Source organism: Amphiura filiformis, chromosome 1 (genome assembly GCF_039555335.1).
Source record: "Amphiura filiformis chromosome 1, Afil_fr2py, whole genome shotgun sequence".
In the NCBI taxonomy this organism is placed as follows: Eukaryota; Metazoa; Echinodermata; class Ophiuroidea; order Amphilepidida; family Amphiuridae; genus Amphiura; species Amphiura filiformis.
The window spans coordinates 94,328,327-94,343,570 of record NC_092628.1 but is presented as its reverse complement, the minus strand read 5'-3'; the positions used below and the strand labels follow the sequence as shown (position 1 = coordinate 94,343,570).

The following is a 15,244-nucleotide window of genomic DNA, read 5'->3' as shown; positions in this document are numbered from 1 at the left end:
TCGATTAAAATGTCCCCTTTTCTTGAATGGATATGAAAATATAAATATTTAAGTTACATTTAATGTATGAAATACATTGTTGTCATTCACCAATTAATTGTAATTAGTCATTAAACTTATACGCCAGTATGTCAACTTTTTTGAAAAATCATTCTCCATTCAAAATTGACATACGACACGTGATACGCCAGTATGTCGAATAATAGTTGAATTCATATCCATATTGGCCACACAGCCGCGATATACCAAAATAGTGACGTATATGTCAGATATTTGCGACATAGTGGCGTATGTCACTGATACGCCAGTATGTCGCCCAAAACAAGGTGAATGTTGTGCACAATAATTCCATTGAGTGAGATACACCAAACCTAATTAGTGATAATACTTTATTAATTAATAACATACATGTCTTGAAAGTTTGTCAGAATGTAGAGCTTTATACATAGATTATGAAACTGATCTTAACTCAACGAAAGTCTAAATATGTGAGTATCCTTGGATTTGGCAATCAAAAATCAAGCCTAATTTATATTTCCAATCCTACAAATGCATCTATTCCATGATCTTAACTCATTTTGTCAAAAATGGCTGATACGCCACTATGTCTTGGGGGTGACGAATTATTTACAATAATAATGTCAATATTGCCCACCAAGTGGCTTCAATTGGGCCTTCATTTATCAAATCTTACTATAAATAAGGGAATGTCGTATGTGTCTATACTATGTGTGTGGGTGAGTTAATCAAAGGCTCCATCAGTTTCGATCCAAATATCGCCAAATTCATAAGGGACATGTTGAAAACGGTCAAGAATTGGTCTCAAAATCAGTGAAAATGTGATCGGTTGCTATCCTAGGTAAATAAAGAAAAGTAGTCAGTTGCTAACCTAGCCAATCTAACCTATCTAACGCGAAGTGCGGGTGTCCCGCTTGTTTTTATAAATTCTCAGGGGGAACAAAAACCTCCTGCGAAAGAAGTGCCCTTTTCGCTTCTGCTTTAGACACCCCAGTACTTTTGAAAGCAATAATTTATATAATTATACAGTGAAAACTTGAACCGTCATTTCGCAAATTTTCGGCTTTTTCAAACTAAAATTGTACACAATAATAGTGCCAAAATGGTCCACTAAAAGGCTTCAATTGGGTCTTCATTTTGGAAAAGTTTCTCACTTCAGAGGAGGGCACATCTCCTGCACAAATTTTATAATTTTTCTCAAATTATAAAAAGCATGATTTTCACCCAAATTTCAACCATTTTGGTGAAGCTGTTCAAATTTTTTTAAATAGATAAAAACGTTTGCTAGATATTTATATTTTTTAATATAATGTAGCTGTTTGCCACTCTAAATATGTAGCCTTTTCTTTTATATACTTTAGAACTACAATTTAGCAGTTATATACCCAAAAGGTTTCATAATTTCATGGTTAAGACCAACCTTAAGGAACCCTTAGTATGTTGGCAATTTTATTGTATGTCATAAAAAAATCTTCTTTATCCAAACCCCGGGGATCAAAACATTGACTTGCCACCAAAAGTTGGCAATATCAAAAAGTATCCGAGTTAGTTTTTGTAACTAAAATCATTGACATAGAAAAGGAAGACAAATATTATGCAAATAAATGTTATTGAATCATTTATGCATGATGAGCCTGAAAGTCTGATAACCAAACATAATTTACTATGTACCAGTTCAGAGTTCAGACTCCAGGAGTTCTCAGACACTCTGCTAATGCTTCATTGATGTTCAAAAACAATGAAGCATAAGCAAAGAAAAATAAAGAAAGTTGAAAAATATAATATTGTGAGTACCAGAGATGTATATGAATGCTTTTAGTGTGAAATTATGGTGACAAAATGTTTAAAATGCTTTTTGGCACTAAAATGACATAGCTAAATCATTAAACAGAGCTGGGAGTGTTTCTGTTTTTACATGTATACACTGTGGAGTAGAGGAGAAAGCACTAATGGATAGACCAAATACGATTTTACAGGACACTGCATGACATCTAAGAAATATGTACTCTTTGGAAGTCTATATTCTACCCGATTACAGGAATTATGGTTTGTAGATTCAAATATCTTTTATTTGTATTTTTTGATTTGTGATTTGTTATTCACACAAACTTTAAGCTTACAGACATGTGCACTGAGGAGGTTGCTTGTTCTGTTCCCCTAATTATGATTATTTTGGATTATTAATCCTTATTTGGTTTATTTAATACCTCTAGTGGCACAGCTAGAATTTGCAATCAAGGGGGCAGCCAATGGAGTATAAAGTCAGCTTTTCTGTTTTGTACATGCATGTTTCTTTCCAAAGAGATCAAATAGAACTAAATGAACAGTAGTTTGTTCTGTTGTCCAAACTTGTCCAAACTAACATTGATTATTATAATGTATTTTTCATGATAACAAGTAAAATGAAAAAAAGATAGTAAAGATTGATTAAAGGAGTATTTTGTGATTCTAGCTTCCTCTTTTTATGGTATGTTTGAGTAGATATCCACGAAAAAAGTTTATCCCTAAAATATCAGTTGATTCTAATTATGTATTACATTGCTCCATTTAAGCCACAGTGCTCTAATTTAAACATAACATAATTACTAAATTGTGCACACAAATATTATCATAGCCATAGGTTTCCGTTGGTACATGTATAAAAATCTTAACTTTTTTTTGAGAAAAGGGGGGATGAGACTATGGATCACAAAATGCCCCTTTAAGGAAAATGTTAGGAAGTCACTTTACATGGCCATGTTCTCTCTTTTGTATGATGATCAGCTATGAACCACTTGGCACTATTTTACTTCACTGTAACCATGGTAACCGCAGTTGTAACTTCAAACCAGAAATTTCCTGAAAGTTAAGTTTCGGCCCAGAAGTAGTCTTAAGTCAAGGCCTATGTTGTCATTATGAAGAGCTGTATAACATGAAGCTACATGAATACATGAAGAGCTTGTATATGAATACAAAATGTTCTGACCGTATTCTGAATTCCTCAAAAATACATACAATGCAATATGCCAGATCACCAGTTTGTTATGAGGTCATAAATGGTATGAGGCCCTATCTAGTAGGGTTAGTAAAACCAAAGAGTTGCATGTTGACAATTTATCCAGGGATGGAAGCACATTGCCTGCACCCACGAACACATGGTTTATTTTGAATTATACCATAGATGGTGAGGATCTTCTTCAGTATCTACATTGTATGATTATAGTTTAGGCCATCTTAATTAAATCCTGTGTCTCAAAGCTGCCGCGCACATTAGTAAAATCATGCGCGTAGTACTCTTTGAAAATCAATAAATTCATTTTTTATCTCTCTTTATTTTTTTTTTTTTAACAAAAAGGCGAAAAAACTCAAAATTCATATTTGATTTCAAGTTTTTGATGTTTTTTGCAAATTTTGGACACAAAAATAATTAAAAGAGAAGAATAGTCTGTAGCAGTGACTTCAATTGTCTACTATTCCAACATTTGCAACATTGGAAATAAAAATTAAAAATTAAATATGGTAAAAAAACACCGCATTCCGCATTAGGTTTTCAATTTCTCACAAGCTTTGAGACACAGGATTAATTAAGATGGCCTTGTACTCTTACAGCTACTGGGGTGAGCTAATAATACAATCAATTCTAATAAAAATTCCCTTTAAAAGGGAAAGCCAGCCTCAATGTAGAAGAGGTCTTGTAATTAGTTTTGGTCAATGTGAAAGGCATTTTAGGATCACGCTTACATCTACATGACAGTCCACCAAACCATCAACGATGAGAACATGCACACTGAAACAGCAGAAAACATTAATTCCTAATCTCATGTCAACTCTTTTAATTCATTACATGTACTCCAAATTGTTCTGGTCTGTTTGTTTTGTTGTTGTTGTTGTTGTTGTTGTCGTTGGGTTTTTTTGTCTTTTCAGCTTTTTACCCACGATATCTCAATTTCCAATTTTGTAATACCAGAACTTACGAACTCAATATCTTCGCTTAGGAATGTCCGATTTCACTGCTTTCGATATATACACTGCCGGTTTGAGTTAACTTACATGTACATTTTATTTTAAAATAACTTAATTAATTCGCAATGTATAGTTTAAGCCTACTATATTATAATAGATAGTGGCCAGCACATTTATAAAGGACTGGTTACTCACTACAATCTTCACTCTTAAACTGTGTTTTTCTGAATGTGCTGATGGGCAATTCCCACTTGGTCCAATCCCATTTGGTCCAATCCCACTTAGTCCAATCCCATTTGGTCCAAATCCCACTTTGTCCAGACCCAGTTAGTCCAATCTCACTTAGTCCATGTCCCACTTGGGCCATGTCCCACTTAGTCCATGTCCCACTTAGCCATGTCCCACTTAGGTCATTCCCACTAGGGCCATGTCCCACTTAGGCCATGTCCCACTTAGGCCATGTCCCACTAGGTCCATGTCCCACTAGGGCCATGTCCCACTAGGTCCATGTCCCAGTAGGTCCATGTCCCACTTGGGCCATGCCCCACTAGGGCCATGTCCCACTAGGGCCATGTCCCACTAGGGCCATGTCCCACTAGGGCCATGCCCCACTAGGTCCATGTCCCACTTGGGCCATGTCCCACTAGGGCCATGTCCCACTATGGCCATAATATTTGTGTTTGGTCATTTTCAGTACTTGTTTTAGTTTTCATAGTAGGGCATATAGTTGTAAGCAGGGGGGGGGGCTGGGGGGTCCTAAATATTTTAATCCGTCTGTAGAGGCTCATTAAAAAATCACCAAAATATTTTCTCGCAGAACATGAATTTACACTATATTTTTTATGGGGTTGACATACATTTTTCATGGCCAAGAGGGGGCCCTGAAAATAATTTTAGGTCCCCTAACAAGTGTTTGTGAACGGAAAGATAGTCAATGTCTGTCTTAAGTTCTTGGTCATGCGTCATGAGTTGGGACACCTAATTTGGAGGGGGAGTAACACTTTTCCGCTTTCAGTGATGTTTATGATGTCACAATACTTGTCATACAGTTATAAATCTGGTGTCATTTCAAAGTGTAATTAATACTCTTTCCATACCAACAAATAAAATAGGTTAAAATGATTTCAGTTTTAATTATGATTGATTAATTCATAAATTGGCGATTGAGGGCGTGGCTAGGGAGCCGGTGGCTAGGGAGCCATTTTCACACTTTAAAAGTTTATTTTAAAGAAACAGGAAGGTCCATGTGTCATGAAAACACAATTTTTGGATTAACAGACCCCAAATACATATAAATAGACACCAAAATGAAACAAAAAGCTTTAAAATAAGAAATTAGACATCATTTTATTACAAATATATATTTTTGAGACCCCCCTTCCTGAAAATGGTATTTTGGCAAGCACGAGCTCATTTCTGGGCCTATTTTCATTAAAAAGGTGTCAAAATGCTCAGGAAAACAAGCCTCATCTAGTAAGATGTTACTTAGCTGCAAGATGAAAGCCATTGTAATTTTCAAAATATACCATGTGTTACCGAAAGGGGTCCCAACTTTTGACACATGACCTCTTCTGTTCTTTGGTATAGGATCACAGTCATCGAAGTATATCCAGTAATTGAGAATGTTTAAGTTGGTATATGTAAAAATGTTATTAACCTGGAGTTTTCATATGCCGTTGCATGCTATACCTATTGCATCAGATTAATAATGTTTCAGTATATATAGCTGTGACAACTATTATTTCTAGTGGGGTGGGACTGGTTTGTTAGCCTCTAGTTTGTTTCGAATGTCAGAAGCATCGTTCACAGATTGTTTTGAGGGTATAAGTTGTAAGAAATAGTCATAACATGTGGAGATTTTGGATGTAGGGCCATTATGACTAATAATTAGTATATAATAGGATGTGCATGGAAGAGTAAGTTATCTGGAGGTGGTTTATGGACTTCTGGTAAAAAGCATGTGTCTAGTTTGTTCCAATATCAGAGTTACATGGGTCAAGAAAGGCCCCATCTTCGTTGATATATTTGGAGTTGTACATATCTACAAGTGTGTTATGTATGCCTACATGTTGAGCTTTATCATGCCTTTTGGGAGGGGGGGGGTTTGATGACTATATCGTGGATGTTATAGAGTTTATTGTAAAGAGCATTTCTTTCGTGTGTTGCAAGATTTGGCTGTGGTCACATGAATCTTAGATGACAAATTTGGTTTTCAGAGTCTAATGGTACCCATTTTGAGTCTAATCCAGAGTTTGAACAAATTGGGAAAAAATTTTAACTGTCCAACTGAATGTCGACCCAAATTTCGCAAATTTCCGGAACAAAAGTGTTTATTTGTATTTTCTCAAATTGCAAATTATTTACCGGTACAAATTTTGGTGATTTTTTGAGTCATTAAAAAAAAAGAAAAAAAAAAGCCAGACCGACCGTAGAACAGGGTATCTTTTTTTCGTTACCTTATCGTGCATGATAGAAGATACTCTCATTTTTCTTGCAAAATTGGTGTGTGACGATGTGCGTTCGCACAATTTGCAAGTCTTAAATGGTCCAGATAATATAATGCGAGCTATGCAAATTACATAGGCCTATGATAAAATACCACGTTCGTATGATTATGCACATAATTAAATATTATACAAGCCAAAGATCATCATTTATGGGTCATTTCTGTTCAGTCTCCGGCATTATGTTGGCAAACAGTCCCTTCTTCTCCTTCAGTCTCCATCTCCTTCCTTTGTCCTACTGATTCCTTCTCTTTTCCTTCCTCTGTCTATTCTTCTCCCTTTTCATCCACCTTATTCTCCTCTTTCTACATCATCTCATTTTTTTCCTTTCTGTTCTTCTAAACCTTTTCATCTTTTTATGTACATCTTGGCCTATGTATGGGTCCAAATGGGATATGGCCTAAGTGGGACATGGCTTAAGTGGGACATGGCCCTAGTGGGATATGGCCTAAGTGGGACATGGACCTAGTGGGACATGGCCCTAGTGGGACATGGACCTAGTGGGACATGGCCCTAGTGGGACATGGCCCTAGTGGGACATGGACCTAGTGGGACATGGACCTAGTGGGACATGGACTAAGTGGGACATGGCCCTAGTGGGACATGGACCAAGTGGGACATGGCCCTAGTGGGTCATGGCCCTAGTGGGACATGGACCTAGTGGGACATGGACTAAGTGGGACATGGCACTAGTGGGACATGGACCAAGTGGGACATGGCCCTAGTGGGATTGGCCGAAGTGGGATTGGACCAAATGGGATTGGACCAAGTGGGAACTGGACCAAGTGGGAATGGACCAAGTGGGATTGGACCAAATGGGATTGGACCAAGTGGGATTGGACCAAATGGGATTGGACCAAGTGGGAATAATCCATGCTGATCATGTTGATTGCTAGTCGGAAACTCCTGCGAAGCTATGGACATGGCATCTTACATACTCCATTCTATAACAGTCTGCCTAGTGCCTTGTGTGTTTCCTCTTCAATCATTTTGTTGAATGTAATTTTATGAATCAAATAGTTATGTGTCATTTTATTTATAATAAAGAAGTTATTAAATTAATAAAGTAAGACAATTTATTTATCTATAAGTGCATGTCAAATGGGGTACACTAGGGTTAGGGTTAGGGTTAGGGTTAGGGTTAGGGTTAGGTTTAGGGTTAGGGTTAGGGTTAGGGTTAGGGTTTGGGTTTGGGTTTGGGTTTGGGTTTGGGTTTGGGTTTGGGTTTGGGTTTGGGTTTGGGTTTGGGTTAGGGTTAGGGTTAGGGTTTGGGTCTTAGGGTTAGGGTTAGGGTTCAATATTGATCGGAGATAGGGCCTATATCGTATTAACTAGTAATATAGTATATCGTGTATATACGCTTTATTCCGTAATCAACAAGTATGATAGAAAGACGGCTTTCTGGCAGAACTACTCAGTAGCATAGTGGTATAGCGCCTGACTATGGATCGCTAGGTTGTTGGTTCGAACCCCGGTCAGTCCTTGGTAGAATTTTAAATATAATATAGTTCGTTTCTTTTTGTTAAGTAAGAAGAAATACTTAGTAATAATGGCATGTGGAATCTAGCCTCATAATACATGTAATACTATACATTATGTATTATAAGTTTCTCCTATTCAAATGTTAACTACGGAAAAAAAATTCGCCCCGGTCAAGGACACTGATATGACATCATAGGTGATGTCAGATTTTCTTCTGCTGACCATATGATGCTATATATATTAACTATTATTGTTACATTTAGGCCTTTAAACTTTTAAAGTCATAATTAATTAGTTCAAACATAACTTTGGTAATACTCACTCGTTTTGATTCGTTGAAACGGCAAAACATACTTACTTTTCCTAACAAATCGAATTAAAATATTTAAAAAAATTTAACCACAAAAAGTAAAAAAAAAAAATCATTCCAATACCACTAAAATATAATCTCTTGAGTAAACTGACCCCAAACCTGAAACAGGTACCAGCCCCGAATGGGCTGGCGAAAACACGATCCATTACCTTCAAGAGAAATACCAACTGTTCCTTTTTTAAAGACATTTCTTGGCCGTAATAATAATATACACCACCTATTAGCTGTGTCCTAGTTTTTGGTATATTCCAGTGCCAAAACCACTGAAAATGAAACCCATCTCAAAACTAGTTAGTCACAGGGCAATACTAAACTGTTGTTGTTTGGGTTTCACACATTGGAGTGGAGAAGAATGGTAGGGTAGACCTAACGGATTTGCAGCATAAGAGAACTATGTACTCTTTGGAAGTCTATATCATACCTGACTACTGGGATTATGCCTGTGGTTAGTTGATTGCTTTGTATCTCTCTTTATCTTAATAGGATTTGTTGTCAGTCAGAATTTCAGCTTTGGAAATAAAAGCGGATATCTTAATTACAATTATAGGGACTGACTTTTCTATTGTTTTAAATTTGTCATTATATACTCAAAATGCTGAAATAAAACTAGTTATAATGATCGGGAATGGTTTCTGTCCATTTTGAGCTGAAATAACGAGGTAACGTGAAAGAAACACTGCTTGTTATTTTGGCCATTTAACACGCAGTTCTATGGCGGACATTAAGTCATAATTTCTTGAATTATGACTTTATGTCGAACTTTGCTCTGTTTACCTACAAACACAACAAATTTGGCTGATTCCATTTAGGCGCAAGTTGTGACATGTGTAAACATTACAAATATGCAAAAAAATCAGGTTTGAAAAAAATTAACCAAATTCATATTATAAGATCGTACATTATGACTTTAAATCAGGTTTTTTCCCAATACCTCTCTCATTGTATTGGTTTGGGTATTCCAATGCTGAAATGCTGAGGATGGCATGGTGGATTAGCGGTACTGGCTCAGACCAATATTAATCGGTAGGTTGGGGGTTCCACCCTCGGTGGTGGTGCTATCATGTTGTGCTCTTAGACAAGGCTCTTTTAAAACCTCTATAGAGGCCGTCAGCCTTTTCCGCGGGATCTGCCATCTTGTGGTTACTGCCGTTCTGCATGTCATGCGTTATACATTACGCCCCCGATAACGCGGAAGTCGCAGCGTGTGACGCACCTTTTCAGTCAAGCGTCAACGCGGTGATCTTAGCAACAAGTCACTCCGCACCCACAAGATGGCGGCGTTGACGTCACAATGACTACCTCTATTGCCTCTCTCCACCAAGGTGTATAAATGGGTGTGAAGTCAGCAGACTCATTGTGAGGAGTATCACCCCCCCAACCTAATTCAGGGAATCTGGCCTAAATACCAAGGGATGTGCACTATATCATGCTGCAATGACAAAACCTTGTTTGTCACTTTTCGGTGAAATTGAGATTTTGTACTGATTTTGTATACTGCGCCAAAAATGTATCCTTACACTTGGAAAATATCCTTAATTTAAAACTAAACCATATTTGTTTAATAGATGCACTATATATCTAACCCTGCATATTATGGCACCACATTGAATCCAATGTGACTTCAAGAAGCAAAAATACAAGCATTTGATTAGATGAAGGTCCAGTTTTAAAAGTGACAAACTGGCCTATTAAAAAATCCACGGACTAGACATCTGGTTTGAGAGTGGTGAATGGCTAATTTATGTGTGTCTTTAATTTTAAACAAAAGGAACGAAAGAAAAAATTGACAAAAGAACTGACAAATAAAATGAAAGTTATGAAAAGTTCAGAGAACAAAAATCTTCCTGCTTTAAAAATAGCATCATTGAAGAAACAATGGTTTTTTTTTTGTTGCCCGTGTTGGAATCTTTTCACCTTGTATAGGGCAGTTTGTCACTTTTTAGACTGGACCTTCGTCTGATCCAGGGATTCTCAACTGGCAGCATGTGTGGAACTTCTGGTGCATCAACGCAAGCAAAGTGGCAAATGAAACAAAAAAGTTAAGTTAAAAAAAAAATTAATTACAAAATCTGAAAAAGAGCTAGATTCAGTGACAGCAGGATCAGGGAAATGTAACTTGAGTCACTAATTGCCAGTAGATATGGTGGCAAGCTCATTTTTGTTTATTATTTTCCATTGATCATTAACCATGAATTTGTTTCCGCCCAGGTAGCATTATATAATGTAGGGTTAATTTGCAATTTTAATGCTACAAATTTAAAACAAGAGCCGTCCTAGGCCATTTACAATACACAAAACCCATGAGCTACTGGGGCTCCTCCCCTTTATCCCCCACCAGGGCCCCTGGACCCCACGCCATGACACTTCGCTCCCTACGCTTGCTCGTTAGGATAGTGGAGCTTGAATAATTCTATTTTCTAAAAGTTAAGTTTCAGATACTTGACTTGAGAATCCCTGGTCTAATCAAATGCTTGTAACTTTACTTCTACATTGGATTCAATGGGGTGTCATATTGTGCAGGATTAGATTAGGTTTTTTTATTTCCCAAGTGTAAGGTTACTTTTTTGGCGCAGTATAATAGCTAGCAAGCCAGGCTTTATACTGGTAAAGCCCTGTATATCTATCTGCAACAATAAACCCATATGTCACTTATTTTCAAAATTGAAGTGACAAACCTCGTATCTAATAAAGGATAAGATAAGATATAATACATAGTTACGAGGTTTAGACACATTTCAGCCAATAGCAAATGGAATCATTAAAATCATTGTGCAAAAATCTTGTATCTCCAAAACTCAAACCATGAAACTCCATTTTTGTGGCGCCCTCTACGGAGGCGCCACAATATAGGCATCACTCTGTGAACGGCTTCTAATTTCACTCTTGCTAGATTGCCTTCGCAATTGTTTTGCTAAAATTATGCCCATATGCCCAGCTCAGAAATAAAACCACAATTTGCTTGGATTTTATTTTATTATTGTTTTCTGATATGCACGGATAAAATGGTGAGCGTATATTCTTTGTTTAAAATACAAAATTAGGATTTATAAAAACACCAAATAAATCCTGACCTTTGTATGCGTTCAACCAGTTTACCGTGTGCCTTAGAACTCGATAGACGGTGACATTTGACCATACACTAGGATCCACAACATGCTCATCTATCATGGGAACAGTTCTTAAACCCTAATACATTTGTACATTCATCCTTTGTACACAAACTCATACTCTGCAACTTGAGGTCAAATTTTGCACTATGATTATGTAATTGAGGTTATTGGACTATGCCATTGGGATGAGACTCTTGTGGTCCATAGTGATAAGATCAATTAATGAGGCCTCATGGCTTTTGTTTGCTAATTACCATAGAATCTATATAGCGGTTACTCCATGATTGGATTAAGTAAATAACTAAATCCTGTTATCTACCCAGCAATGTTTAAACTGTAGTGTACTAAATGGCACAAGACAGAAAAGGCAAACAGACAGAAATTTAAAGTTTTAAATTAGAGAGTTAACAGGAAGTTGTAAGAGTTAAATTGTTATGGATATGATTGGTGTAAGCGAAAATGTTGAATGTCAGATCAAAGTCATCCGAGGTGAATTAAGTAATGTCAATCACAAATTGTTACAGGTCATTTGAGGTGGACTAAGTTTATATTTGGATTGTCAGAACACCTTCCCCAATCAAACACATTTCTCTTGCATTTGATCATCTTCTACTCTTCCCTAGAAAAATCATTATAATACCAAATCTACACACCATGGAATTCACCATATCACGTCCAAGTTCACATTGGGCGCCACATTCCTTTTTTAAAGGAATTTTTATTGTGTCTTTCTTTGTGTTTGGAGTTATTATAGTCATGACTGTATATAGCAAAGCGCATATAAAACATTGTGTCCTGACAAAGGAAGGCAGTCATTGGTGCTCAAATTTCAAGACAGCAATGTTTTTGACCTCCTGAACGTTTCACTTTTTTGAGGTAAGAGGTTTTGTCATTGCAGCACCGAAGTGTGAGGTATTACCCCAACATGATTTGACCTTTTACCCACTGCCTTTTCTTAAAATGTTAAAAGAAAACCAATGTAATTTTGCAGTTCTTATTTATGTCAATTTTGCAAATAGAGGTTAGATCTCAAATTTAGCAGCCCATAAATATGACCTTTTGTCATGCAATAACATCATTACAAAAAATACCAACATCACAAAAGTCCCCAAAGGAAATCACTAAAAAATATGTGCATGAAAATAACCAGTACTATGAAACTGCCTGAATATAAACAAACACTTGGTCACATGTGAATGTTTTGCTGTTACACATTTAGAGTTGAGGAGAATGTTGTGTGTATATAAAAGCATACTGAAATCTAAGAACTATGTACTCTTTGGAAATATATATCCTACCAGACAACTGGAAGTTTTATGGTTAGTAAATTTCTTCATATATATTTTTATCTCTTTACTTTTCATGTGTTCTTTATTTGATGTGTTCTCAGTTAAATTTTCACCTTCAGAAATTAAGCGGATATTTTGATTACATTGTTTCCAAGTATTTTCATTCAATCTTTTTTGTTTCCCCTCACTATGGATCACAAGAGCCTCATCCCAATGGCATAGTCCAATAACCTCAAATAAACAATCATAGTGCAAAATGTGACCTCAAGTTGAAGAGTATGAGTTTTTGTACTCAAATTTTCTAAGGTCATTCAATGAATGTACAAATGTATTAGGGTTAAAGAACTGTGCCCTGATAGATGAACATGTTGTGAATCCTAGTGCCTGTTCAGAAAGAGACTATGTAATCCGGGATTCAATCACTATTTCTGTCTGTATGTATGCGTGATCGATAATTTGGTTAAAGTTTCATAATATAAATGTCTTGAGGCAGCTAAATAGGAGAAAGCTGCTTTCTTTTCCCTAATGAGGCAGTCACTTGGATGTTAACATCATGTACCACCTGATCAGAGATAGCTGCTTTATAAGGATCAGAAAACTAAATCTATCAATTTAGGCAAGAAGTTTCTCCCACGTTTCAGGTGTATGGAAATGTGCCACCATTTTGGAGTACCTTTTCAGCAATGGGTGGATTTTCAGTGATGCATTTGGGCAAAATTGCCCTTGAAAACACATTTTGCCAATTTGGGTGTTTTTTGTGAAAATTTGATGGGTTGCAAAAACAGCAAAAAATAGGGATAAGAAAGTCAACATCTGAAAATCTGTGTGGCACATTTTTTATGGGAAGTGAATAAACTGTTGATTGTGTTGTGAAATCGTGGGGATTTCCCAGCCAATATTGCACAAACCTCAGTGGCGTGCCAGAGGATGATTTAAGGAAGCCCCATCATGCACTGCAAAAGTGTTATCACAAGAGTTTCAACTGCCACTTTACTTTTCAAATCCCATTGAATTCTGTGCAAAAGATGTTGTTTAAGAATTGTGTGTGTGTCATTATTACTTGGTCGATTTCAGAACAAAAGTGATGTATGCATAAAGGATAATTCACACCTTCTGTAGATAACATAAAATGTGAAATCAACCAGTATTTTGAATGTTTTTTTTATTGTAAATATATCGGTCCAAATTCAAATTTAACCATGCACGTCTATGCAGTGTGCGAGCAGTGGTGTCATGTTCACTCACACAGCTGTGCTTACCGCAAGTCAACACAGTGGCGTGTTGGGAAGTGCTTAAATCATCCTCTGGTGGCGTGCGCAGCACATTGAAAGTGGGGGGCCAGGTTGTTCAGTTCCCCCGAATGGAGTCTGATTAGAAGCAAATTTTGACATTTTTAACGCTTTTCCCCGAAGCCCGAATGACCAACAAAAGTGGGGGAAATGGCCCCTGCCCCCCCTTTGCGCACGCCACTGACAAACCTTATTTGGGGGGCTAATAAAATAGAGAAATAAACAAGAATATTTAATATAGGACCTAAATAGATAAAGTCACCACTCCTGTAAACCTATACAGAGGGAGCTCCTTAATATCTTACTAAAGGTAAGAATATTCATTATATAAAACCCAGGTAACCTATCTGAAGTCATATCCCCAGTGAACCTACTACACTACTAAGGGATATTATAAATATCATATCAAAATAGCATAGCCAAGAATATGAAAATGAGCTGAAACCTGCAAAATGTACATCTATTCCTATGAGATGGATTCCAGGAATCATGCAGGGAAATTCTGTGACAGGTTAAATTTTATAAACTTGATCCAGACTAAAATGTCTACATACTTTTAAATGTGTGCAATTCTTGTCCATTTATATATGTTTCAAATTAGAAACTATTTGCCATATTACACAATTGTAATTAAAATGCTGTGCTTTTTTAATGTTTTGACAATATAACCATATTTGTGAAATGAATCTTTCAGACCTATACAGGGTGTCCCAGAAAAAATTACCGAGCGAATGCAATTGAACATAAGTTGAGTAATAGACATAATTTAAAATGTAGCATATAGCTGATTTTGTTGTGCATCACATACGAAAATTATATTTGATTCGGTTGATTGGTTGTGAAGAAATGAACGATTACATAATGCGTGCACGGTGCATCAATGCAGTTCATTCCAAGTTTCATCAACAGGCACTTTTCTCATAGTCGCTCACCGCTTCCTAAAGTTTGTGTATCTCATTAAATTTAGTCCACATTATATATTTTATAATCAGACGGTGTTATGTCATTCATGCTTTTACTGAAGGTGAATAAGAGTTTGTATGAGAAAACTTTGATTTCTGCAATTGGAAGCTTTCCAACTTTAATTCTTTATGTTGTGCAAATATGTTATATTTTAACTTTCCATAGAACATTTGAGCCAAGAATGACAATGATCAAGTTCTTACAGCTTTGCATGTGATTTTTGATACCATGCAACATTAATGTAGAAGTTTTAAAAGATATATACTTTGCATTA

At 36.5% G+C, this 15,244-nt stretch overlaps 1 protein-coding gene across 5 annotated transcripts in view; it reads left to right on the top strand.

The window, feature by feature from the left end:
* Positions 1 to 15,244, top strand: part of LOC140158248 (ectonucleoside triphosphate diphosphohydrolase 8-like) — a 67,863-nt gene that overhangs the window by 11,566 nt on the left and 41,053 nt on the right. The window contains exon 1 of one of the 5 annotated variants that reach the window (XM_072181369.1): positions 8,586 to 8,764. The exons of 3 other annotated variants lie outside the window; for them this stretch is intronic. In XM_072181369.1, the coding sequence (XP_072037470.1) occupies positions 8,713 to 8,764 (52 nt within the window). In that variant the 5' untranslated portion in view covers positions 8,586 to 8,712. Of the gene's footprint in view, positions 1 to 8,585; positions 8,765 to 12,675; positions 12,749 to 15,244 lie in introns of those variants that run through there. One more of the 5 variants, XM_072181377.1, reaches the window with a different exon arrangement.